Raw genomic sequence first — 26950 nt, forward strand, 5'->3', positions numbered from 1 at the left:
TGTCCCCTCCCCATTCCTGCTGAATCTCACATTCCTGGAAGCACAGCCCGGAGAGTGCCAGCCTCTCGACAAGCCAGAAAGGAGAGATGACGCTCTATGAAAATGGGGCATTAATGGTTTGTGAATTCGAAGATAGTTAACTGGTGTGTGCATTCAATTAAGATGAGTTTTCCAGTGAAAAGGCAACCCAGGAGGAGAGAGGCTTCCTTCTCCTTTCTGGGGTATGAGCAGTTAATGAAAAAAGCATATCAGAATTCTACCTGTGTTACCCAGAGCTGCCTCAAGATTCCATACAATTTTCAAGTTCCTTGATTAAGGAAAACTTGCCAGGTGAGATTAAACAAGCTGGAAGGTGGTAATGGAGAAGCGTGTGTCATTTCTCATCTCTTTTATGGGTGACATCACCACCATCACCACCATACATACTCCTCACAGAAAATGGTTTTGGGCTTAGGTGTGATCCATTTTGGAAAGTTTCCCTTTTTAAACTCACATCTTCCTGGAGTCAGGTCTTTATGTAGCCTATGTGGGTATACATGTATACTTTCAAGTCAAAACCAGATAGTTTTGCTTGAGACATCTTTTATTGTTTGTTTTCTTCCATGGTGCCTTAAAGGCAAGATAACATCATCCCTTCCAATGTATTAGCTAAATGCTTCCACAGGGGCGGTCCAGTGTAAAGGGTGAATAAGTGGGTGGGCACTGGAGACTGCCTGAATTTGGATCCCGGTTCGCTCTTACTGCTGTAAAATTTGGGCAGGATCCATCACATCTCTGTCATTCTCAGGGTCTTCCTTTATCTGTAAAAATGGTGATGATAACGGAACAGACTTCATGAGGATGGCTAAGAATTAATGGTATTTGACATAGTACTGAGCACAGCTTCTGGTACATTCTAACTACGCATCATTTCCTATGGGCTACAATTATTATCACGTTTCCGTTTCAAGAATTTAGGTCAAGTCAGAGCACATTGTTTTTAATTCCAGGGGCCTTTGCAAAACAGACTTTAAGAAAGATTGGCAATGGTTAAAAAAAAAAGGTGGACACTTTGTAGACATGCTCCATGATACTTTCAAGATCCTGGGAGGCTTCGTTGGCCTTCCTTGCAGTTAGTATTCATTTTATAAAATGGCGGGGCCATTTGGCTTTGAAATGGTCAGTAGTTATAGGAGATGGATCTTTTAATGAGAATGTTGTCTAAAGGACAGGTTTGGTGTCTTTTTTCATAGATATAACCCAGTCACACTTCTTTTCATTGCCTACCCACCCCTCGCCATCTCAGTTTTCTCATCTGTAAAACAGGAATACCTACCTTTGGGGCCATTGAAGAAAAAAAATAAGTTAAATTTAAAATGCCTAGTACTACTTCTCAGTAAATGATCCTTTTTATTTTAAATCAAGCTTACATGGAGGACTGATGTGGGACCTGGTGTGAATTAGGTTCCAACATTTGAGTTTTTTCTTTCTGATTCAACTGTTCACTAGCAGTTTGATCTTGCATTGATCAGTTAGGGTCTCCAAGCTTGGTTGTGTTTGCTGTAAAAGGAAGGATCTTTGCAGCAGTAAAGTTCTGAAGTTGATTGAATGGATGTGCTTTTGCCCCTTTACCTGACTGCATCAAGATCAAGTTGTTAATTCCAGACTTATAAAGGAGACTTAGAAGAATGTATTCTTCCCTAAACGTTGTTTCGGTAACTTTTGAAAAATGCAATCCAGTATGTTTGATTTTGTTCTTAAAGGGTCACAGTACCTATTGTCCCAATATAATCATAAAAATTTTCCATCTGGGAATAGGTCAGCAGTTTATCAAGCCTAGTCTCTGCCCCTGCAGCTATGCCCCAGCCCTCTGAAAAACCCAGCAACAATATCTGATGCAGTGGCCTCAGGCAAAGTAAATTCCACACATGGTGTTAAATATGTATTTTCATTTCCTCTAAGTTCACCAGCCTCCAATGGGACAGGCAGATTGCAGAGAGAGAATATGGAAGGGAGGTCAGTTCTTCTCCCTTGTTCTCATTTATTATTCATTTTAAGCCACCTCATCGCACCCATCAATTTAGACAGAATTGGAAGATTCGGTTTGGAGAATTTCGGTCTCTATTTCCAGTTTGAAGGAAGAGGAGGGTCCAGGGGAGTCAGAGCAGGAACAGCGTCTTCTTGAAACACCAGGTGGCGTTTCTGAAGGCTGACAAGGCTGGTGTGACTGCTGTGAGCCTGTGTCCGTCCACTTGGAAAGATAGTGTTGTTAGAAGTGGTTTGTGTGGCCACCGGGCCTCCATTTGGAGACGCCTCCAAACTCATGATGATTTAGTCTCTAAACTTAATCTTTCATCCTCTCCACCCATAGATAGCCAAGTTGCCCTGCAAAAAGCTCATACCCATTTCTAACCATCAGCCTACAAGAGTACTTGCATTTCCGTGCGCATTGCCGTCATTGAGAAGTTAACCTATAGAAGTCACTTTCATTAGTAACACTTAACCTGCTGTTGCTTTACCAGCGGGCTAATGCTGTCTTCAGCATCCTGTCGGAATGTCTGTTCAAAATGCACAAACCTTAGGAATGTCTGTTCAAAATGCACAAACCTTAGGAGAACCATTTGCAACTCTTAGAGGGCCTAAACAAAGATATTAACAATGTTTTCCCAAGAGCTGGAAATAATGAAAGGCAGCAAGTGAAAACAATCATGATATCTTTACACATGGACTGTGCCATGCCATCCTGAAAAGTTCTTGTCATAACTGTGGCTAAGGCTCTCCCCCACCCCCTACACCCACCCGCCCACGGTATTTCATGTGGATCGAGGAAGCCTCTCAAGCATTTGGGATGAGATGTGAAAGATCACAGCCTGAAAGCAGAGGCTGGTTTGTTTCTTCTGTGCATATCGGTGGGTTACCAGTGTTTGCTCATAGATCAACAGCAACAGCCAGAATATCCTTCACCTCTCGGACAGTGTGGTCCATTTTCCAATTAGACCCCCTTACTTTCTTCTACACTTGGAGAACAAATTATACCAGCATGGTGATTGCTCTCCCAGGAAGTTTCTAAATCCCTTTTCTTGAGGGCCTGAATTCAAATGGGAACCTGGAAGCCTTGAGGTCAGTAATTTAGTGACTGGTCCATTCTCTTTAGCTCTTGAGAACTGCCATGGCATTCCTGGGGTACATTCATTAAAGTGCTTTTAAACAGAGACTTGGTAAAGATATGCAACATAAATATTCTCCTGTGCACCTGGCTTAGGTGGGTAGCTTCAAGCTTCTTGCTCGCTGAAGGTCAGAACCAGTGTCAAATTTACAGCAAACCCACTTATGATGCTGGCTGCTCCCTTTGGTTTTTATCGTCACAGTAGGTTTAACCTGACCAAGAAGTAATTACACCATTATTTTTTATGTGGTGCTTTATTACTTGCTTTTCAAAATTGGATTCCAGCATCTCGTGAGCTAACAGCAACAAATGTCTGATTGTAACATTCACTGCATCAGGAGATGTGGGGTTATTGCGGAAGTGGCCACATACCCATTGCCCACACAATAACTGTTACTCCAAAACAAGTGAATTGCTTAACTAAACATCTATTGATTGTAAGTCACCAGGGACCAATATTAAGACCACCGACATCCAAAGGAGAAGATTAAATTCTGGTTACACAAACAAATGTATTTTGTAAATATTTTGTGGCAAGGAGACCCAGTCCTCCTGGCTCACAAGTCCAGACCTAGAGTGGGTTAGAAGCAGTAGCGCCTCACCGGGGTGCTGTGGGGGATCAGCTGGGTTCCAGCCACTTCTTAAAAGACAGGCATCAAGATGGGGAGCAGAAAAACTCGACAGCCATGGAAAATCCCATCATCCTCACTCCTCCTACTGTACTAACAGAAATTGGCCAAAGCTAGCGGTGAACTTCGCATCATAGTTTTTGTCTCAGGGCACCTGGAGTTCTACACTTTCCTTTAGGACTGAGGTGACTCCAATCAGGGCTGAGTGTTCTCTCCTCTCTCTTATGCCTCTTGTGATTAGCTAAGCTTCAGTTGGGCAAACAGGTTTGCCATCATCCCTTACTTACTTGATGTGTGCAGATCTTTGTATTTGGGGGTTATTGAGTGAGACAAAAGAAAACCAGAGCCTCTGGGTTAAAGCATTCACGAGTCTTCATTTTGGAGTGGTCTCCTTTGACAGCTTCTCCCCAGACCTCTCCTGGTTGATTACCCAGCTACACTAGCTAGTGTGGGCAATTTTAAGCTCCTCATTTGACTTCAGTGTCATTATTCTCTCCTGATATTCTTTCCACTTTTTTGAACTGCCTTTGTTCTTTTTGTCTCTGAGTCTTTCTCAAACTATTCCTTAACTGTTGGTGTTCCCCATAGCGCTGTCCTTGGTTCTCTTACACCGATGTTTTCAGCTATTACCTATATCTCAGTGTTACCCATAAAATTAACTCCATCCTTGATCTTCTTCCTGAATATCAGTCCTTTATTTCCAACTGCCTACTAAACATTTTCACATGGATATCCTATTGGTATCTAAAATTCAGCATGTCTGAAGTTGAACTCACGAGTTTTCCTCCCATATATAGTTTTCGTCTTCCATTCTTTATCCTGATAAATGGCCACTCTGTTCATCGAGTCAGGTAAATTAGAAATATCAGTCATCCTCCACTTTCTTCTAACCCCTCACATCTACCATGTTACTAAATTCATGTAATTTCTGTTCTAAAATATCTCTGAAATCTACCTTTTCCTCCTTTTCTACATGACCACTCTGTTCATCGAGTCAGGTAAATTAGAAATATCAGTCATCCTCCACTTTCTTCTAACCCCTCACATCTACCATGTTACTAAATTCATGTAATTTCTGTTCTAAAATATCTCTGAAATCTACCTTTTCCTCCTTTTCTCCATGACCACCTCATTATTAGTTGGTCTTTCATTTTCCATTTGGATTATTGTGATAGTTCTGACTTTAAAATCCATCTTTTACTGGACTCCTATGGTTATGTCTTTGAAATATAGATCTAATTGTATCTCTCCTATGATATGGAACACCTTTAATAGCCCCTTGTTACCTACCAGGTAAATTTCTTAGCAAGGCACTCAAGGCCAATACTATTAACTCACAGTTACTCTTCAACACCCTACTCCCAATATATAAGCTATGCTCTTTCCAAACTGGAATATCTAATCTTATCTGAACACATCATGTCCTTTTATATCTCTGTGCCTTTGCTCTTGCTGTTTCTTTTGCCTCGGATTCTTTTCCCACCCTTTTCAGTAGAAAAATCCTACTTATCCTTATACATCCAGCTCAGATATGACCTCTTTGGTATATGTTTCCTTGGCTCCAGTACAGATAATTATTTTTCCTTCTTCTGTGCAATGTACTATTACTACATTAGTAATGCTATAGTTTTGTATCTTTTTGAGTGGCTGATTATAGACCTGTCTTCCCTGGATTATAAACTCCTCAAGGTCTAGTGAGTAGGACCCCCTGCTTCCTCTGCAGGGGGCACGGGTTTGATCCCTGGTCAGAGAACTAAGACCCCAAATGCCACTGCATGGCCAAAAAATAAATAAATAAATAAACTCCTCAAGGGCACATCACAGTGCGTAGGAGAGTTTTCAGATGGAACCATCTCCAGCTGGAGAAGCATAGGGAACTGGACCTGTGTTGTACTTCTCTTTTTTTTTTCATTTCCTTTAGCACTTGGCCTCATATATAGCAAGCGTCCAATCTTATTGAATTAATTAAGCAATGTAAAGCATCTCAAGTCTGGGGAAAAAAATTCCCAGTTTAATTAGGTGTCTCCCACCTGTATTTTGTTCCCATTTTGTCACAAAATTTATATTGTTTTAAAACAGTTATGTCCTATTCCAGACACAGCTCTGTTTCAGAGTAACATTTGAGAATCAGAGGTGGTGGAATTCTTTGAATTGTAATTTCCAGTTAGTGTGAGTAGGGGGAAGAAAGGCTGAACCCCAAGGACAAGTGAAGCATGCCCGATGTTCTCCTATAATACTGCATCCTCACATTGTATTTATCACATTGTTGTAGAATTCTGTTTCTGTCTTTCTGCCCCTCTAGACTCTGGAGTTTCTTGACAGTGGGGAATGTACAAATATGTCTAATTAATCCTGTATTCCCCACATCTTCCCCATTTCTAGCACATGTCAGGTATTCTGTTATTAGTAATTACAACTGCCTATTGAGGATTTATTGTGTGCAAAGCATCATACAAATAGTATCACATCACATCTTCACGTTACATATTAGGAGACTTAAAGAATGTGACTTTTCCAAAAGGCACATAGCTGGTCCAGTGACATAGCCTGGATGATAATCTAGCTCCGTCTTACCCCAAAAGGGTTGGAACAGAGGCAAGAAGTGGGCTGTTAGAGAAATGGAAGTCAGATGAGGGCTGGAGTAGGACATAAATTGGGACAAAGAAAAGAATTAGAATAGACTGCACATAGAGGGGTATACTGGGAGCAAGAAAAGCATTAGAAGAGTACTGCAGGTCCAAATTGTTAGAGACCTATCCTGGAGGCCTCTTGGTTATCCTAACTAGGCTGTTCTAGCAAAGAGGTTAAGAGCAGGGCTTGGGAGGCAGACTGCCTGGGCTCAAATCTCTAGCCTTTCACTCATTAGCTCTGTGGATCGAGGCAAGATGTTTAACTCCTTCAGGCCTCAGTTTCCTTCTCTGTATAACAGGCATAACAATAATACTTCCCTTTGGGGTTTTGGTAAAGATCAGATAGGTTAGTCCATGTAAAGTGCTTGGCACATACTAAGTCCGTAGGAAGTGTTAGCTGATGCTCTTATTATATTAATAGTACAAGAAAATACACAATGAATGAATGCAATGGATTCTCATAGTATCTTCGCATTTAGTTGATTCTACGCTTCTGAGTAGATCCATGTTTCCTAAACTTACGCACCAAGGTGTCCCTTCAAACATACAGGGGTGATGTGGGGTATTTTAAATTTGAGGGAAACAAGTGATACTTTAAGTCTGTCAGGTACCAGACAAACTGCTAGTTTGAGGTAGTTCATAGCTCAACATTAGATTGCACTGCGCTCCTTTTGATGGTGTCATAGTTTTGCAAGGCTCAGTTTTTAGCAGTTGCTGTGATTCAAGGAAGTGTCCTGTGAAAATCAACGTGGAATAGAAAAAAGGGCGTTGATGTCCGATCTTACTCCAGGCTTTGAGAAGTTGTACTGTGCTAAACAGGAGCACACATCCCATGAGTAAGTTCTTGTGATTATTTTAGGATGAATTGAAAGTGTTATTGTATTATTTTTTCTTTCCATTTCTTTGTAATTTTTTCAAATGGCTGCTAAGTTGTTAGGATACAAATATTAAGGATATAAATATTAAGATGTTAGGATATAAATAATATTAAGCTGTTTGGACCTAAGTCGTTAATTAAACAGAATTGTTGGGCATTTCTTTTGGCTTGAGGGCTCTGTGAAAAGATTACTGAGGCACCCAAGGTACTGTGAACAGAGAAAGTTCAAGAAGCTCTGGAGTAGACAATGAATAGAGATATATTCACAATGTGTGTTAAGGCTATAAAGGGAAGGGTTCCAGTGTCAAACATTCAGGCAGAGGAGACTTTCTGGCTGAGTCGAAGGCTAATGACATGCAGTAAAAATAATCACTTAGGTTGGGTCAATACTGCAGAAGGCTGGCTTCATTTATTTTATATCAAATGCTATTTAGGTTGGAGTTCAGGCTGGCAAAAACCTCTAGGCTTATCTGCAAGACCACTGTTAACGCTCCACATAGCATGCTTGTTATACATTCTCTTTTGAGTCCATTAAAATATAACCAAATAAGCAATTAGTCCTCTAATATCTGCCAGTTACAAGTACTTTCCTGTCTTGTTAGGAGAATTAATGGATTATTTGGAATCACTTTCATGTCACTTTTCTTGGGATTTTTTTTCTCCCCTCCCAGTCTATCTGCAGAACTCCGCTGTAACTTCATCATCCAGCTCTTCTGAAACCTGCCCACTGGTTTAGAGGAGACAGCTCTGTGACAGTGGCAGTAGTTTTTTGAGTTGTCACATAAGACCATGATATTAACAATCCCAAGCGGGACCTCGGCCCAGAGCTCTGTGCTCGGTTAGCAAAAGGTGCAGAGAAGGGTTTCTCAGCTTTGGAGCCTGACTCGGTGCTCTTCCCTGCTGAGAGCCATAAGATGCTGGTAGCTTGTTCTAGGAGAGTAATAAGTATTGTTGTTTAACAATTGTGTTGTTGAAATTCAGCTCCACTATGTCTGACAGTATTTATCTAAAATACTCTCCCTGGTGCGTGTTCAAGTTCCAGTAAACCGTGTCTTATTGTGCGACCTTTTCATTTTCCAGTGAAAAGGGATCAGCTCGTCAGATAAAAGCTACAAGCCAAAGTACAGGAAAAATGCGTGCTCAGAAAATCCAAGCATGATTGAAAACAAGATGTGTTAAATCAATGCAGTTTATCGCCTGCCTATTCCCGGCAATTGCTGTTCTAAGCTCATTCTGAACACACGCTGGATGATAAAAGTACAGTGTCAAGCACTCGCTGGGGTGGGAACACAAGAAAACATGTTTATCAGACAGGCTGGGTGATTTTACCCCCTTGATAACAGTTATTGTCAAAACTCTTTGGGAAGAAATCTAAAGAACAATTATAGAAGGAATATTACTCTTGTTATATCAGAAGATATGCCAGTAGGGAAGAAAATGATGGATTTATCTTTGAACGTTAAAGAAGAAAGACAGAGTGTGTTGGCCTCCAATACTTAAAACACCATCATCCATTACACAGCGACAGCCACCCTCTTCTCATTCAATTGAGCAAATCTGGCTTTGAAACCTAATCATAAATGATGAATTAAAAAACAAACAAACAAAAAAACTCCAAAATGAAAAAGATTGAAAGGCAAAAAAAAAAAAAAAAAATTCCTGTAGATATTCAAGCTCCTGTTTGCTTGAGGGATTTAATTTTAGTTTTATACTTGCATCAGATTTGGAAATCTAAATTAAGGATCCTGGAAGGCCAAGCTGTACAGAGCACATCATATGCAGTAACAGGGGCAACTTTTCTCATCAACTTTATCACAATTAGAGAGCAATACAGTTTTCCCTAATTATTGTACATTCACCTACTTCCCATTTTAGATAGAGTATAACCCTCCAGGGCCAAAAGTGGGTCTGTTTAAGAAATGCTCCACTTCTGCCGTTGACTCCTCACCAAGGATCTTCTAGAAAATACCAACTGGTTGTGGTATGAAATAAGTTGGTTTAATGTATCTCAACAGCATTATGTGTCTCTGTTTCTCAAAAGACAAATCAACTTTTGAGAGCCCAGCTCAGACCTGTAAGGAGAAGTTGATGAGACAGAAAGCACAGTTTCTTGATTATTTGTGGGGCAAGTTTAAAATGCCAGGGTGGCCTTTCCAACAGGTTTGTGCTTGTTGACATGGTAAGCTTTAAGAAATCAGGCCAAGTTATCGTTCCCCCGTTGTGAAGTCAGGAGTCTGGCACAAGGATTCCTCCTAGTGCTGGATTTCTGTCTCACAGATATTTAGTAAAAAAAAGGTGCCATTTAATTGATTTGGTAGCTGGACTTGTCAATATGCTGCAAATTGAGATTTACCAATATGAAAATAAAATAGTCATCTTGGCATAGTAAGTGAAGCACTAGGTTTTTGTTCTGATTCATGCAGCCAGCTCTTTCTGTGCCTCAGTTTCTCACCTTCAAATTGGGAGTAATAAATTTTGACATTTATGTCAAGGGCATATTGAAAGACTCAGTGGGATAATGTCTATAAAGCACTTTGATATTACTGGGAAGAGTGTCTTATATGACCTCAGGGTATGTTTGAAATGACACTTCTCCAAGTAATCATTGTGATCGTTAACATCTATTAAAAACATTCATAGGTCCTTATAACGTAGAGAATAATTGAGTTCAGGATGCACAGTCTTAAAAATTCGTTGTCTTTTGCAGATGCCTTTAAAAGTAACCTGTCAACATGTAAATTGGTATAAATTTTAGGAAGGATAGTTAAAAAATATATGTATCCAAAGTCTTGAAATGTACATATTTTTTATCTAAGAATTTCTCCTGAAAATTTTGAGGAAAAAATACATCCCCGTTAACAGGGGATTTGTTGCATAAGTTACAGCCATCCATATAATTGCAATATGCTACAACCATTAAAAAGAATGAGGTGGATATAAATATGTATATAATCTATATTTATATAAAACAGTATTGTAAGAATGCCCGAAAGCCTACATATTAATATAAATAGTGATTATATATGAGTATATATATTATGAGGCTTTTTTCCTTCTTTGTGTTTCTTTTGTATTTTTTTTACAATAAGAGTATATTCCTTTTAGACTTAGAAACACAGTAAAGCTACTTCCATTTTGAAAAACAAAAGCGAGTCACTCTTAATTCTTGCTTCCTGCTCTTGATTGCTTTTGCTTCTGGAAGAGTTATTAATTTCCTAACATACGCAAGTCCTTTGCATTCCAAGTGACGGTCCTCAGGGTCTTCCATCTCTTTCTCCCAGAGCCCCTGTATTTTTTCATCCTGGGCTCTGATCTACTTTGCAGATCTCTTTCTCTCTTCAGTCTTTACCTTGCAGGCTCTGTAAAGAGAACGTAGCCGCACAAGCCAACAATACCTCTGATGGTACCTTCGGTAGAGAGAAGTATTACGTCCTTCGCTTGATTTTTGAATCTTAGTGTTGTTGCTCCACATCAAGAGGTTTGAAAACTACAAATAAGAGATCAGAGCATGTTGAAAGCCAGTTTGGAAATGTTCCTTTGGCTCCTGTATTGGTAAATTCTGCCCGTGTTGGCTTCATCCTGACACCCTTCTGGTTCAGTTATAGCTTTCTGCAGTTCAGTGAGCCTCTTCCCGAAGCTCTCCTGAACCTCCTTCCTGAGGCAGGGTGCCAGGCTGTGAAAGCATTTCACACCGAAAGCAGGGGCTCTGCTTGCAAGGGACTTGGTGTTAGGTTTCTTAGGGAAGTGTATCCCTTCCAGGAAGAGATGACCCGGGATACCATGTGTGCACTAAACATCTAGGCGAGGAATGAAACATCCAAATGGCTGGAAATGCAACACATTTCTTCCTTGACCATATTTCTGGCTCTTGTGTAGGTTTCTGGTTGATTTTGCAGTTTATACCTTTTAAAGTCAGTCTTAAAGATAGGTTCGTGAAGATAACTTGCTGTTTTATTGTTTACCTCTGGTTGTTAATTTAGTGACTGAGGGAAAAATAGGGCCATTATGGAACAAAAAGACTGCCTAACACATATGTAATAACTCTTATGCCCAGAATGGATCTGCCTTGAAGGGAAATGCTCTGCTGTATTCCTTTAGTTCAAATATAGAATAGTCAGTCACCAGGGAAGCTTGGAGACCCAGGTGCTGGTTTTATCATTGCCTTTGCTATGAGGCTTTATTTATTACTTGGCATAGAGTCTAGATATTTGTTTGGACATTAAATGGCAATAGAATATAAATATTACCTTTCTAATATCTGCATTTCTTTTTATTTCCAGTCAAAATGACATCATGTCACATAACCATTAAAAAAAGGAAATTAAAACCCCAGAAATATGTTAAAGCGCTGCAGTTGAGTCACTGAGCTATAAAAGCAGGGGAACTCTGCGCGCTCACGTTGGAATGGCACCCAAACCACTTTTCCCCTGATGTTTGGGAACACAACTGTCCTGCCTTTCATTTCCATTGTTTCCAGGGATAAGTATTCCAGAAGTTAAGGAGGACCGAGGAGTGTTTTCTCTAAAAGGCAACTCTGAAAAGAGAAAAATCAGTTCTCATAACTGAGAATGCATTTGTCTTGACTACATGGTTTTAATTTGCAAATAAATCCCCTTAAAGAGAATTTTCTTTCTTTGATGTGTTTGTGGATAAAAAAAAAAAAAAGAAGACGACTAAAGGCATGAAAAGGCCACAATTCACATATACATTTGGTAAGGATTTACCCATTACCAGATGTTTTGAATGAATTTTATAATCTTGTCATTATTAGTAGTACATAAAATCTAGTTGTATTATTCTAAATTTTCTTTGCATATAGCATTTCATGCTGCATGAACATTTGGACACTGTAAATAGCTTTGTATAACCAGAGTTCTTCTGTCTTGACCAGAACCTTGGTTGAAGCCCAAAGGGGAAGGGCTCTGCATAGACTGGTTCTGTATGGAAAGTTACTGGTTTCCTTTAGGGGAGTCTGAGATTGTGAGACTGGGTTGGAACCCAAAGCCATTTATAAGCTGACCCCACACAAGGCCACATGAAGTGGTTTGATGTTTTTTTAAAATATTTAATTAACTTTTCCCTTTTGAAAAGTAATGACTTTGATACAGCTGAGCCTGCCCCATGCATGGGTCCCCTACTTCCTCCCTATACCCATTCCCCAGTATCCTATCATAGGTGTGAGAGGACCCTCCTGAAATCTCAGCTGATACGTCTGCCCTACAAGCCTGCTCCTGTGTGGAAGCATTTCATCTTGCCTTTTGTGCATTTATAGGAAAGTTTCGGACCTCCTGTAGGATATGTACACAGCTCCATGAGGTCCTACTGAGCTTACTCAGCTAATATGCATCTACCTCTAAGTTTGAAGAGGACAGTGTGGGACATCTTGAATGCAAATCTTTGTGGCTCCCCAGTAGCCTGATCACTCTATAAATCCACGTGGTCCTGTGAAGTGTAGTGTGAGCTTAGTGTCAGAGAAGAGGAGCAGTGGTGGTGACCCACCGTCTGACCATCAGGGAGGCAAGAGAATGGATTGCTGAGCGGGAGGGAAGCCTGGCCATGGGAGCTGGAACCAGGTTCCAACTCTACAATCATAGTAGTTCATTTCTGAGGTGAGATTATATACACCTCTCAGAAAGTTTATTTTTAAGGGCTTATGTGATGTAAAACAGTGAATTCCTACCAGTGCCATCTGAACACTTGGTAGGCACTAGAAATGATTATTGAGTCAATGGAGAGTTTATTATCTTGTGGAATTAATGCCCTCACTGGTCCCATTTTATTATGCTGATTAAGAAACTGAGGCTTTTCTTCTTTGGGATTATGGATTTTGCTAAACCTCTGAGCCTCCCTTATTCCGTTACCACCCCTAACTGGTTTAGGAGAACACCCTCTCAAACCCTGTTGAAAGTGTGGGTTAGGTGCTTGGAAGTAGGGTGACACGAGGAGCTCTCATCATTGCATTCCTTTTGCAGTTTACAATTTCATCTGTTTTTTCTTTTTACAACGTAAGATACTCATGCTTTATTTGTGGTTAATTATGTGCAGTTAAATTTTTTTCTTTCTCTCCTGGATTCTCGGAATTGTCTCAAGTTTTAGGGGGAAAAACTTGACTAGTCCCACTTCTTCTTCTGGTGCCCCCTGAGCCCTGTGCTTGAATACAATGAGGTCACTTTGTTGAAGGATTAACTTTATATTACATTCTTGCAGAGTAGATGTATGTCCCTAAGGTACGACTACCCTCACTGATGAAAATAAATATGCCATTCTTTATGATTCCTCCCCGTTACTCTCTCTGTTGATTTTCAGAGAGTTTATGAATAGTCACATATTTATACAACTGGCCAAACGTATACTACTTATTTTTCTTATGGTCTGTAATAACCTAGGCAATGTTATTAAAGGGTATACAGACCCTTTTTCAGGCAAAGTTTCTTATGTCATTACTTTATACAAGCAGGTCAGATTCCATCTTGGAAACACTCTCTTGCTCTTAACCTTTTTCTCTGATTATAAAAGTAATATATGTTCATTGTGGAAAATGTAGACAATGCACAGCATAAAGAGAAGGAAGAAAAGCACTTCAAGACTCACTTCTAAGAAATAACTACTGTTAGGCAGTTTATACACAGAAACCTTTTCTTTATTCTCTGTATATGTTCATTTAAAAAAAAAAGTAACCATATTGCACATGTGCTCTTGTAATCTGCTTCTTGACATAGCAATATATTTTATACCAGTAAATTTTTTTCCCTATTTTTTTTTCCAGAAGCATTGCTTTTGAGGACTGCATCATATTCCTATGGGTGTGCCGTAATTTAACCATCCCCCTCCCTAGACAGTTAATCTGTTTTCAGGGTTTTTTTTTTAAAGTAACAATCTCTATCAGATGGCCCCTCTCACTCAATAATTGGTTTAGTTTTTTTCTTTAGTCACTGCAATCAGAGAGATCATCAGGCACCTTTGAATTTAAGACAACGAACTTTGCTTGCATATCTTTAGTGTTATCTTTGTTTACAGCACTAGACAATGCCATTGTAATATTCAATATGTAGATCGAGGGCAGGTTCATATATTAAAAAATACGAGTGTGGAGCAAATCATAAAGGCATGGGAAATAAATTAAAAGCCTTTGTCCCTCTACTGAAATATTTCCTCTCACATAGCATACTTCCATAGACTAGATGCTTATTTTTCTTTGAATAATGAGTTTAATATATCTAATTCAATTACTCTTTCTGGCAGCAGAATGACTTCTCCTCAGCTCTTTAGCTATTAGTTCCATATGATATTTGAATCAGTTCTTTTAATTGTGGATACTGAATGTCAGTCATTCTGTTGTGAGTTGTTCCTATGGTCAGAGAAACATATCCTCCCCCCAATACATCAGTCATTCAATTAACAACCATGGGTTTCTTGACACAGTAGGAATTAATTCATTATGCAAACAACTGGAGCGGTGGGTCAACAAGTCAAGTTTTATTGGTGGCTTACATTGAAAAATAAAACCAAGAATTAGAATTTTCAGGATGCTGAATCATATCTTCAAGTGTTAAAATGATACATTTAATTGCCTAAAGCTATTTTTATGGTTAAACATCTTTGTTGGCAATTAGCATTATGGGTGGCGGATAGATGTGATACACAGCTTAGCCTGGGTGCCCATTCCTTCACTCTCGGGCATTTCTTTATTAAATACTGGGATTTTATGAGTCACAGCTTCCCTGTGTAGAGAATTGTATGGCTCTTTCTCTACAAGTCTAATTTGAGAAAAAAGAATTTTTCTCAAGGGTTTACAAAGTAATTCATAGAATGGGAGGAACAATAAATATTGTGCCTTAACTCATGTACCACTAGAGAGAGATTTGGTACACCTGGGTGTAATTTTAGTTAATTTCCACAAGAGACAGGTTGAAAGTTTACCCTTTGGAAGGGGGTGGGGAGAAGGTGGGGGAAATGGCTAAACCTCATATTTGCAAAAATGATTACATTGTCTTAAATGGCTACTCTATTAACAACTTCAACAAGCATTGCATTTAGGAAAAAAAAATCTTCTTAAAAAAAGTTACCTGAAGTTCACTCCAACTTAAAATGTACAAGTGAGGAAAAAGTACTTACTCTGATTTATATGTCTTTTGGAGGTGTAATTATTGGCTTTTACTCACCTATGTAAAACAATGTACTTTTGTAAATGGATTTCTGGCCACTTTATGCAGCCTTTTTTTTTTTTTTTTTCTCCTTTTTTTTTTTCTTACATAAAAAGTAAGCACTGTCAATCAAGGAATTTTAAGGTTTATTTCCTCTTTAGAAATGATTGATAGCCTTTTAGATTTACAAGTTGACAAGTTAAAGGGTTCTATTGGTATAATTATGTACTAAATTCACAGTCTTTCAATTTAAATGTCCTTTTAAAACCACAAGATTATCATACCTGTATTTTGAAAAGTGGGCCAGTCAGTTTGGGTTGGTATACAAATTGCTTCCATTAGCCTTGGGACCTATTTGAATTTAATACAGTTTTTTAAAGTTAGTAGTAGTATGAATCTTACTTTTTAAATTTAGGTTAATGGAAATGCATTTTAAGTAAAGCATGTGGCAACTTGTTTTCTAAATGTATAGCTAAATGTCAAAGACTGTCTTTTTATGGGAGAAAATATGTGGTTGAGTACTTTGGTTACATGAAAAAAGAAAAGAAGAAAAAACCCGACTCATTACTTAGAGGAGACGGGGGATGTGGGTGGAGGATGGAGCCGCCATCTTTTCCTGGTCAGGCGAGCAAAGCTGGAGATATTTCATATCCTGGGGAGGAATTTCAAAAGTGATACACCAGAGTCCAGTTTGTATCGAGTTGAACTGTAGGATGCTTTGAAGAAGATATAATCGATATGGGTACAAGAAGGCCCACTGTCTCCAAATATTATTACAGGTTTGCTCTTCTTTTAGTCTTTTAAAAAAATTCTTCTTGGAGGGTCAGCTGCTCTGAGCTACTGCTCCATAGAGGTTAGCCTTTTCCTGAAATAATACTGATATTGGTGAATCAGTCTTTCATCTTAGATATGAGGGTGTCGTATCAAGGGCATTTCCAATACCTGTCTCTTTTCGGACTCTTCCAAGGGTAGAAGAGGTTTTCTGGCCCGAGGAGATCTGGTCTCCTCTGCCCCACCACACTTAATTGCTCCCGATGGCACTGCGATACTGTATCAGCTGAGGTCCACTTGATATTCTGTAGCTAAGCAAGTACTTTTAATTCTGCTCTTTATAACTGTAGATACCCTTGGCCAAGCCCTCCAGTGTTTTAACTCAAGCTTCTGACTAAAGGGAATCCTGAAACCTCACACCAAGTTCCATTTTACCTTCCATTTTCAACACTGTAAGGAATATACAATTTGGCCAGAAGAGCAGAGTTTAGGACCTGCTACTCATGTTCTTCTGAATGAGTCAGTCCCCACCAAAAGGGATCATTCGTCCAATCACTTTATGATCTAATTCAGAAGTATCAATGAAACTTTGGACTTCCCAGTTATTTCTGCGCCATAAGTGTTGCAAATCATGTGCTGTTTTATTTCCTGAAATTGTTCTAATTGTATGACTTCTTCATTGCAGCGCTCAATGAACCCACCATCGATTATGGTTTCCAGAGGTTACAGAAGGTTATTCCCCGGCACCCTGGCGACCCTGAGCGCTTGCCAAAGGTAGGATACCTCCTCTTTGGGTTGGGGTCTCTGGAAACACGGGCTGGGGTGATTGGCAGAAAACTTTGCCATTGATAAAAGTTAGTTCATAGATAAGCAACTCAATATTTTTGTGCTTTGTGTATTTAGTATTCTAAGGTAAGCAATAATGAAAGTAGCAAGCACTTATGTACCAGGTAATGTTGTACTTATTTTTACTTATATCATGTCATATCTTCCTCTAAAAAACCCTCTGAGGTTGGTGCAATTACCACCTCTATTCTAGAGAAGAAAATAACCAAACAAAGAGAGGTTAAATCATTTGCCCAAGGTCACACAGCATGTAAATTGCTAAACTGAGATTCAAACCTCTAAAGCCTGGCTCCTAAGTCCAGGTTATTAATCATTATATCGTATCGGTTCTCAAGAGGAAAAAGAACATGGCTTTTCTACCCCCATGAGGATCTTTACTTATTTCTGGTGAGGGGAGAACAGCTAGAGCTCAAAGGAAAGCATATTGGCACACCTTGCACCGGGGCTACTCAGACATGAGTCTGTTCCCTCCAGAGGCATCCCACCTAAGACACAAGTGGGAGAAATTAGACACAAATTCAAGATAGAGCAATATATGTCATACAGCAATGTTATTAATTGCCAATGCAGAAAAAAAGGAAATGCACATTTATTGGTTTCTATTCTGTACTTGTCGTCAATATTGGGGATATTCCCATCTCTGTACCCAAGGAACTCGGACCCCCTGTGGGAGAGAAAGCCAAATACAATGCCATACATAACAGAAAACAATAGGTACATTTAACAAAAGTGCAACCAAAGTTCTGGGAGGACTCAGAGGAGAGAACATTTAAATGCTAAAGAAGTTCAACGAACAGAATTGGTCGAGCTACCATTCACTGTTTACTGACAGCAAAATGAAATTTCATTTACTACACAAGTAAAAATTAGTATAAATTAAATGAGTAGAGGAAAGGTCCTCTCCATGCCACAGCAAGTCTAGAGGTATGTCATTTCCAGGTCTGTTTCTGCTCGTAATACACTTACAAAAATGAAGTTGGCATCCTTCCTAGCTCAGCGAACCTCTTTGGGGGATCATTTCATCATCACGTCTTACCTGTGGGCCCTGCTGCACTGAAGGGGCAGGACCACTGTCAGAACAGGCCTGCCCAGGAGAAAGCTGCCCCTCCCCGCCGAAACTGATGCACAGATGTGAGGGGCTGGGGGGTGGGCAAGGGGCACTGCCTGCCCAGAGAGAGGAAGAACCGTGACAAGCAAATTCTGCCCTCTCCTAGACCCCAGGGGAAGACCCACAGAGCCTTCAGTCTCAACCCTGAGTTCCCATAACAGCCTCACTTCCACTGAGCGCTGTTCACCTTAAAAAAACATCTTGAGAGCATTTCACCTGAGGAAGAAATCATATGATGTGTCGGTCTGTACATATCCTTGTCTTTGAAAGGGGCCTTCATCTTACACCTCCTTCCCTTTCACCCTTATTCTTGGTGAGCAGTTACAGAATCTAACAGTAATAGTGAACGACCCTCTGCTTCCACAGATGGGTGTGCCATGGAGAGAATTACCTTTAGGTTCCTTTGTCTGGCAAGAACCCAGCTCCCATGCATCTCCTATGGGAAAACAATCGGTAATTTTATAGCACGAAGATGTAAATAATGTGTGTCCACCCAATGGTGGGAAGAAGCCATGAGGGCATTGCCAGATTCTTCCCATTGTTTCCATTTGGGGACCATTTTCACTTTCATTTGGCATTTGATGTCCCTAGAGTCTGCTGAAGGGACTGGAGAGCTGGACCGGGTGAGGTGACACTCAGAGCCACGGCACCGACCAGCTCTGTGGTCTGGGTCAAAATTCTTTCTCCCCCCCGCCACATTCTTAACCTCTCTGTGCCTGAGTTTCCTTCTCTGTCAAATGGAGATGGTAATACTTCCTACTTTCTTGGGTTGCTTTAATCACGTATTTAGCAGTCAACAGAAGGTAGCTATAATTATTTGCCAGTTGAGTGAGAGTGGGACCCTGGCTTCTGAGAGCTCTCCTACCCAATCTCTGCAGAGCAGGAAATCCTAATTCAGGTCAGCAGTGGAGTGTGTGATTTATCTTCTGTGTCTCGGTCTCTTCATCTATAAAATGGGGGTGAAATAATCGTGCCAACTTCACTGGGATCACATAAGGATAAAAAGAAGTAATCCTGTGGGTGCCTCAGCATAGTTTCTGGCCCACCATTGCCACTCTATAAATATTGATTGAAAAACAGGAGACAGATTTGGTTTAATGGTTGAGGTCTACAGGAACCAAGCAGTACTTTTCTTATTCATAAAGAAAGGAGAGAAAACAGGAATATATGGTTGAGTTTTGTGTGTTTACTTTTAATAACATTTTCACGGCTGCACATCACGTTCAGAAATGTTGAACAAATAGCACAGGCACGTGTCACTCTGTCCCCGGTGGCCTGATGGTGAAATTCCCAGCCCCGTTTTCCTGGGTTTGGGAAGAGTAATCAAGGACACAATGGGTTTGTGTGTTAAGGAAACACTCCACAGTGTGCATCCAGCCACTGGACCGTGCGAGGACTTTGGCCAGAGCCCACCCCAGGAAGCTCTCTGTGTGACTCAGATCAGAGTGGTGTCCTCTTGGCTCCGAACGCGAAGGTGGAGTGAGAGTTCAAGAGCAGGGTCAGGAAGTGGCGGATGGAGCCAGCACGAGGTATTCCTGTGGACCTGGGAGATTTATAGCCCGCTGTCCATTGTTAGGGGGATGAAAACGGGCTCCGCCTTTCTTAGAATCATGGTCAGTGTTTGTAAAACAGGAGTGTTTCAGTGAGCCACGGACCACACACCTTAAAAAACAAACTCCACTTTATTAAACCCATGTGTTTGCGAATAGACAAAGCTAGATTCATACAACCACCCACATATTCTGTCAAATGAAACTGCTCCAAAGACCAAGCAGACAGCTTTCCATAAGAATATGCCTTTGTATACTGGCTTGTGCTTTTTCAAAGAACTTGTACATGCGTTGTTTTATTGGAGGCTACTCTTGTGAGAGATGTCGGGAAAGCAGACATCATTCCTATTTACCAAACGAGAAAACGGGAGCAAGCCGAATCCTCCTCTGTAAATTATTTTGTCCCTGAAAGCCACCGTCAGTGATAGTTGCTGTACACACACATTTAAAATACTATAATTATGCTAACCCCAGATGTGCTTTGGTTTCCTTTTCCATGTGCACGTGGAGAAGGGCAGGCTAAGGTTTCTCAGCTGCAGCACATGCTACTCTGTGTCCTACAGACGTGCCTTCCTCCCTGGATCCTGGCAAGAGGGAGAGGAACATGTGACCAACTTTGGGGCAAAGGTTGACTTTTCGTATAATGTAGAGGGGAGGGGGATGGGGGCTGTGGTCAGTCAGACACGCTGAGATGCTGACATGCACGAGGCCATCCAGGAACATTGAGCGAGGGGCTGTCTCTGTTTTGAAGGCCAGAGGGGTCTCTGTCCCCTCTCGATTTGTTAGTTGTCTTCCTGAGTGGTCAGTGTGCATTAGCACAGAGGCACCGAGCTGGGCTGGCATTCCGTGCGTTTGCAGTGAATCCCAGGGAGCAGGTAACCTTTGCGTCATGCCCTCGATGTGCCTGGCACGGCTTTATCGAGGTTTTTGAAGGGTACTGAGGCCAAGAGAGTGGGCTCTCAGGTCAGGCGGACGTGGATTTTGAAAACCACTTGCACTGCTCCGTGCACGGGACTCACCCTTCTCAGCCCCGGTTTTCTCCTTTGTAAAGCAGCTGCCCCCCAGCATGGCTGTTGGGCGTTAATGAGATAATGTACGCAGCGAGGTCTCCCTGGCATGTAGTGAGACTTCAGTAAATGGGGGCTACTGTTCCCTGCAAGATGGGTACTCCCCACTTCACAGGGTCAGAGTTCCCAGAGGGCTGGTGGCATGCTACCACTCACGGCAAGCACGTGGGAAAACTGATTCGCACCCGGGGCCTCCGGCCTCAGTGCATCAAGTTCCCATTTCCCTCCCGGGTCTGGAAACCCAAATACTTCTGCCTTGAGGTGACTGGCTTCTCTCTCCTGTCTCTCGCCTAACCTCAGCCCCGTCCTACTCAAATACGCACCAGCTTTCTCTCATTTCCCCACCCAGAGGGGTTTGCGTGGGGACCTCCACAGGGCAAACGTGTTTTTTTTTCTTCCAGAGCCAGTCCCTCTTTTAGAGAAAATAAAGCAGTTTAAGAAGAGTAACAAAGGTGGCATTTGTGTGTTTTGCTTTATGGAGCTGAAAATATCTGGTAAATTGATCCAGTGGGAGTAATAAATACACATTACTTTATCTTGTTCTTCATGTCCTATATCCCTGAGCCTTGCTAGAGCAACACCACTTAATAGACTTAAAAAAGAGTAATTACACTCATTGGTTGTGCGATTTTTCAGCCCTCCTAGCCCTGCCTGACCTTCTAATTTAGCTCACCGCGTCTAACTAATGCATTTATATTCATCTTTTATGAAGCATGTATAGTACAGAATTGACTTTAGAGCCTTTTTCAAGCTGTCCTGCCCGGTTTCCAATCCGGTGGGCAGTAAGGGGAATGGGAACCATCCACCTCCCTACATCCGCACCTGTAGATAACACATACACACAGCATTTTCTTTATCCTTTATGAAACATAATAAAACGTAGTTATTACATTTTACTTTAAAGCTTTTATACATTCTAGCATTATTTACAGCTAAACATGCAGGCAAAAGATGCGAGTGTTTTTAAAATGATTACTGTTAATGTTTCTGCTTGTCAGAAGTACTGAAATTTTCCTGCACTTTGTCTAAAAACTTAGTACTGTTGCCTTTTAAGAACAACACATTTAAAAGATCTTGCAAGTCAGATTTGCAAACACTGCTGACAGTTTGTGATGAATGATATTGCAAAATTTGCAAGATGTTTGTCATTTCGCACAGCTGACATATTAAGGAACAGATTAAGAAACGTGAAACCCCTACGGAAAACAACCATCCCAAACAAACCTCAAGCAAACCTTGAACCCGGAGAGCACACGCACCAGAATCTCTCACCCGGGTTTTCTCTCCCAACTTCCCACTCAGCCAGTGGAACCCAATTGTTCTCAGTGCATTTTCTCTCACCATATGGTCTCCTCATTACCATACACTAAGAGTCCATATGGGAAACTTGTGAAATGAACTGTATTCATTTTAACTGCCAGATGAGCAGCCTTTTGCTTTGCAAGCTTAGCTTAAGTCATCTGCTGTCTTCGTGTTGTTATGGCAACACGGTACCCATAAAAAATTCTAATCTACTGTAAGTGATCACAGTATTTTAAGTGCTTGCCTATAACTGCCCTCAAAGGGGAGGAAGGAGGAGGGAGGGGGTTATCTTTGCCCAAGGAGCAAAGGGTTGCTCTTCACTCCAGCAGGTGTCAGTAAAGAAGCTTGGTGAGATGGAGAGTGAGGTGCTAGGGTGGTTGTGTAGTAGGTGCGATGGTAAGGGAGGTGGATTGCAGAGGGGTGGATGGCAGTGAGGATGGACTGTAGACCCTCTGGGTGGGTTGAGAAAAAACACTGACTGTCGGACACCATAGTTCTCCCAGCAGACACATGACTCTGCTGGTGCGGTGCACCCCGCCAAGAATAAAACTCAAGGTTCTGAACAACGACACAGGCAGCAGTTCCTCGTGGTAACTTCTCCTGCACTGGTGTGCAAAAAAAAAAAAAAAAAAAAATCCCAGCCTCCTCTTCCTGTACATGGGAATTAGTCATTTCTAACTCTTAATGCTAATTAAGAGTACCTTAAAGTAATGGAAGTAGGCAGCAACATCCTTAAATATAAATCATTTTCACCTCCGCAGGCCACATGATATGTTTCATCTCTGTCGCTCTATCTGTATTGAAAGTGAATGTTTATAGCCTCAGTTCATCAGTTCACATTAGCCTCATGCTGAATATTTAAACACAGAACAATTTGAACACACCACGAAGGAAGACAGTGACTGCACTTTCATTTGGAACAGCAAGGGCTCATCTAATAATAATTTAGTAAATCAGCCATTTAGTGGCTCGGTTGTGCACTGCATTGTGCCAAATATTATTCAGTTCCACGGTACACTTGCAGAATTGAAATTCAGCCTCGAGTCACAGGCACTGTTTTTGCTCAATGGAGAGACGAGACCCAAAATCACCCTCCCTAAAGAGCGGTCGTGTTAGTGATTTATCATAAATACAGAGCTGGGGCAAAATAAAACTGGAGTCGGCTGTATACCACGTATTCTAATTATGCTTTTATTGTTTTAGTCTTTATGCAAAGACTATCCGTAATTCAGAACCTGCAGTTGCATCAGTGAAAATACAAATAAGAAATTTTTGCATAACCACATTGCCTGTTAGCAGAAAAGGGGATGACTAAGGGTTTCAGAAAAGGATAAAGAAAAACCATACATCTTTATCTTCCTCACTGTGACACTGGACGTGCTCTCGTCTTATTCATTTATTTATTTTTTTTAATTTCAAGAAAATCTACTAACATTATATCTGGGAACCAAAATGACTCAAACAAAAAAATATAGCAACAAAAGCAAATCATACAGTATATTCAGCTCTTAGCAAAAGCATGCTTGAGTTTGATTCCCAAAACCATTTTGTCTCTGCATTTTCTTGTCAAAAACACACACTATGGAATGCAGTTCTTTTTCCCCCTCTCTCCTCCGTATCTGCCAGAAAACTCACGGGCAAATTCCACTTCCCCATTTTGATGATATGCTCAGTTTAGGGGCTTGGTAGCCCCTCCTACTTATGCTTCTTTTGTCAGGGGAGTTTAGCCTAGTTCTGTGCACCCTTGAAATTGTATATAGAATTGTGTGTGTGTGTGTGTGTGTGTGTGTGTGTGTCATGAGTATGCACACACATGCATGCACATATGCACATATTTTTCTGGGGAGTGAGATTATAGCTTCATTAAAAAGGCCATGACCCCCACGAAAGTTTTAATTCTCACTTTTTTTAGATTATTTATTTTATCTTTAATTGACTGACTCTGCAGTAAGTTACTCTGTCATTATTGAATCATGCCCGATTTAGAGATGAGGAAACTGAGGCTCAGAAAGGACCACTCACACAGCTGTCAGGGGAGGTTTTCTACCTCACCAGACCTCCTCACCATTAGTCTGTTCAGAATCTTTCCCAGTGTTTTGCAGATAGGATTGCACCTCAAGTAGCACTCGAAGCGTTGACTCTAAGAATGCATATAATTTGCCCAAGTTCTCTGGAAAACAAGTGAGGGTTATCAATATTATTGCTGCCTCTTGCTCAGTAAGCACTCACTGTATGTCTGCTGAGCCAAATGCTGGTCTGCACCGTACTTTACAGTTGAGGAAACGGAGGCATGCATTTACAATGCTAAAATAATGGCAGAGCAAGGATTTGAGCCAACTCTACTGGACTCCAGAGCCAGTATCTCTAAGCACTGCTTCCTAGAATTAAGAAAAGGGAATTTTAAGAAAAAAGGCAATTTTGTAAACCAATTTTTTTAAATCCCTCAAGCTTGGCCAGGGGGGAAAGGGGAAGGTGGTAGCGTAGACTGAGGGTAGCTCACAGATAGCTTAGCCTGGGGAAAGTGGCAGCAGGAGTTAAAAACACACACGTACAAACCTGGGAGATAATTTTCTTTCTCTTCAGCCCCAGAGTCATTGCTGTAGGGACTTTGTAATAACAGTTACTCCAATAGCTGAATTCCGGAACCTCCTTCAAGTTCTTTTAGCACTGAGCTCTTGACAAGGGGGGGACTAAGTTTAACCTTGGTATCACACCCCGTGTACAGGGGCTTTGAATATAATCACTCATTAGTTCAAGGAGAAGTCACAGGAGGAACCAGGGGCTCATTTCTCCTCCTAACCACCCAACATCCTCTTCTTCAAGACCGAAGCCCTTAGAAACAGAGACACTAGGAGGCCTCTGGCCGTGCTTACTATTTTCAGCCTTGAGTAACACTTCAATTAACCACTGGAGTAATAAGAAGTGAGCCCCAGCAGTCTTGAGGCAGTGGATTTTAATTGCAGTTATAGTCAGGACCATCTGTAAAGCCTTGGGAATCATCATTTACAGATACCGTTCTTCTGGAGGTACATATCATAACTGACGATGTTCAACAATTTAAGAAACCAAAAGCAACTCTATTTTTGCCTTCCTTAGATATCCTTAAAGTCCAGTATAGTTCCAGCCTGCACATATCACTTTCTCAAGTTTAACTACATGCACTTGTCCAAAAATATAAATATACACATACATTTGTATACACACACACCAAACGCATACACAGACATACAGGGACATACATACGACAATAAGACTCTTTGTTTACTCAGTGGTCCTTTTATTTTCAAACTAGATATTTATTGTCCTTCGCCCTAGGGAAAGGGAAGCCACAGCCAAAAGACAAAGAGAAACGCAAGTAGTTAATTTCTGGCTTCTGTGTTTCTAAGAGCCCAGGCCTTGGCAACTTAAAAGAGTTTCAAGGGTAATTTTGACTCTAGGCAGTTTTTGTTTCATGTGCTGACTTTACAACCTAGCCCTGAAAAAGCCACCTCTGTCCACAGCCTTCTCTTTCAGCAGAGACTTTCATCCTGATCAGAAAGTCGATTTCCAAGGCCACTCAGCAGGATCTAACCCAGAGCGTTGGTCTTAAACCAGTACAATGAATTGGAATAAGAAGAGCCAGCCAGAGGTTACCAAGTTCAGCTCTGTACCTCCAAGCAGGTCATATTCACAAGGGTGCAGACACCATTTTTCACTGTATTTGTGCCGGGAAGCACCCCAGGCTCCCATTCACCAATTACCATGACACCATTTAGAAGAGAATGCCAGGAGACCAAAAAGAGGGGGGGAAAGCCATTGTCATCACTCTTCTCAGGAATACCTGGCTTCACAATTTATACTTAACTGCTGACACTTGAAAAGTCGAACATTTTGGTAAAATGAATCAAGTGTAATGTTTCTTTTATGAGATCCCCTTGCAGGAAAGGGAGGTTTGGCACCTCGTGGAGACCAAGCTTAGTTATCCATCATAGTAAAGTCAGCTGTCCTAGCCAGCTTCTCAGAGGTCACGCGATCGAATCAGCAGCTCTTACAACTATATTATTGCTTACGGAACAGTAATTGAGGCACCAGATAAAAATTACCTGGTCTAATAGGCAGTGAACAATTTTCACTCAATAAAATTATAAGCCAAATCATTCATTTCATAACACTCTGGCTAATTTATTTGTTGACCTTTTAATATCCATAGCTCTTCAGTGGTATTAACTGCAACTCAGACAAAATCTCTTGTTCGTTTCACTTTCATTGATTTTTTTTTTTTTTCCATTGAGGCAATAACAGCTGCCCGAAAACAGCCTTTTCCTTTCCACTGTAAAAGTCAGTCATGTTAAGTTAGTATGTCTCACGTTGATATAGCTGCGTTAGCTTACAACCTACCTTAATTTCATGTGATTCAGAAGTCTTCCACGTTTGTAACAAAGGCAAAGCTTTCGGGCGCGTCTCCAGCCATGCGGCACGATGATACATAATCATACGTTTGAGAAGTAAGAGGGTGTCGTCTAATCTGAACACAAAATCAACTTTAAAATCAGAGGAGGTTCAGAAGCCCCCCCTTCAAGCCCCTGCATTTTCTTTAGACTAGAACACTTTCGATGCCTCTTGTGTGAACAGCAGTAGACCCTTTCAAAATATTTAATTCCTTTGTTTTGCAAATTTCTGCAGATTGTGATTATGGTTTGAATTTTATTTTTCTTTAAAGACTATGGGCAATGAGTGTGCACTAGAATGTTCAGCAAGCTTCAGCTGAAGCTTCTTCTATAATAAAATGCTATGAAGTCTTTAGAATGCACGGTTGTAAAATATAATTGTTACACATTTGGCATTTTATGCCTCCCTAGAAATAACCACTTGCTACCTACACCTCATCTATGCTCCTCCTTT

At 40.9% G+C, this 26950-nt stretch overlaps 1 protein-coding gene across 7 annotated transcripts in view; it reads left to right on the plus strand.

The window, feature by feature from the left end:
• Window positions 1-26950, plus strand: part of EBF1 (EBF transcription factor 1) — a 393420-nt gene that overhangs the window by 342355 nt on the left and 24115 nt on the right. For all 7 annotated transcript variants that reach the window (XM_082453917.1, XM_082453918.1, XM_082453919.1 and 4 more), the window contains exon 11: window positions 16882-16970. In XM_082453917.1, coding sequence (XP_082310043.1) covers window positions 16882-16970 — 89 coding nt within the window. The remainder of the gene's footprint in view (window positions 1-16881; window positions 16971-26950) is intronic.

Source organism: Balaenoptera physalus (assembly GCF_965194825.1).
Source record: "Balaenoptera physalus genome assembly, chromosome: 3".
Lineage (NCBI taxonomy): Eukaryota > Metazoa > Chordata > Mammalia > Artiodactyla > Balaenopteridae > Balaenoptera > Balaenoptera physalus.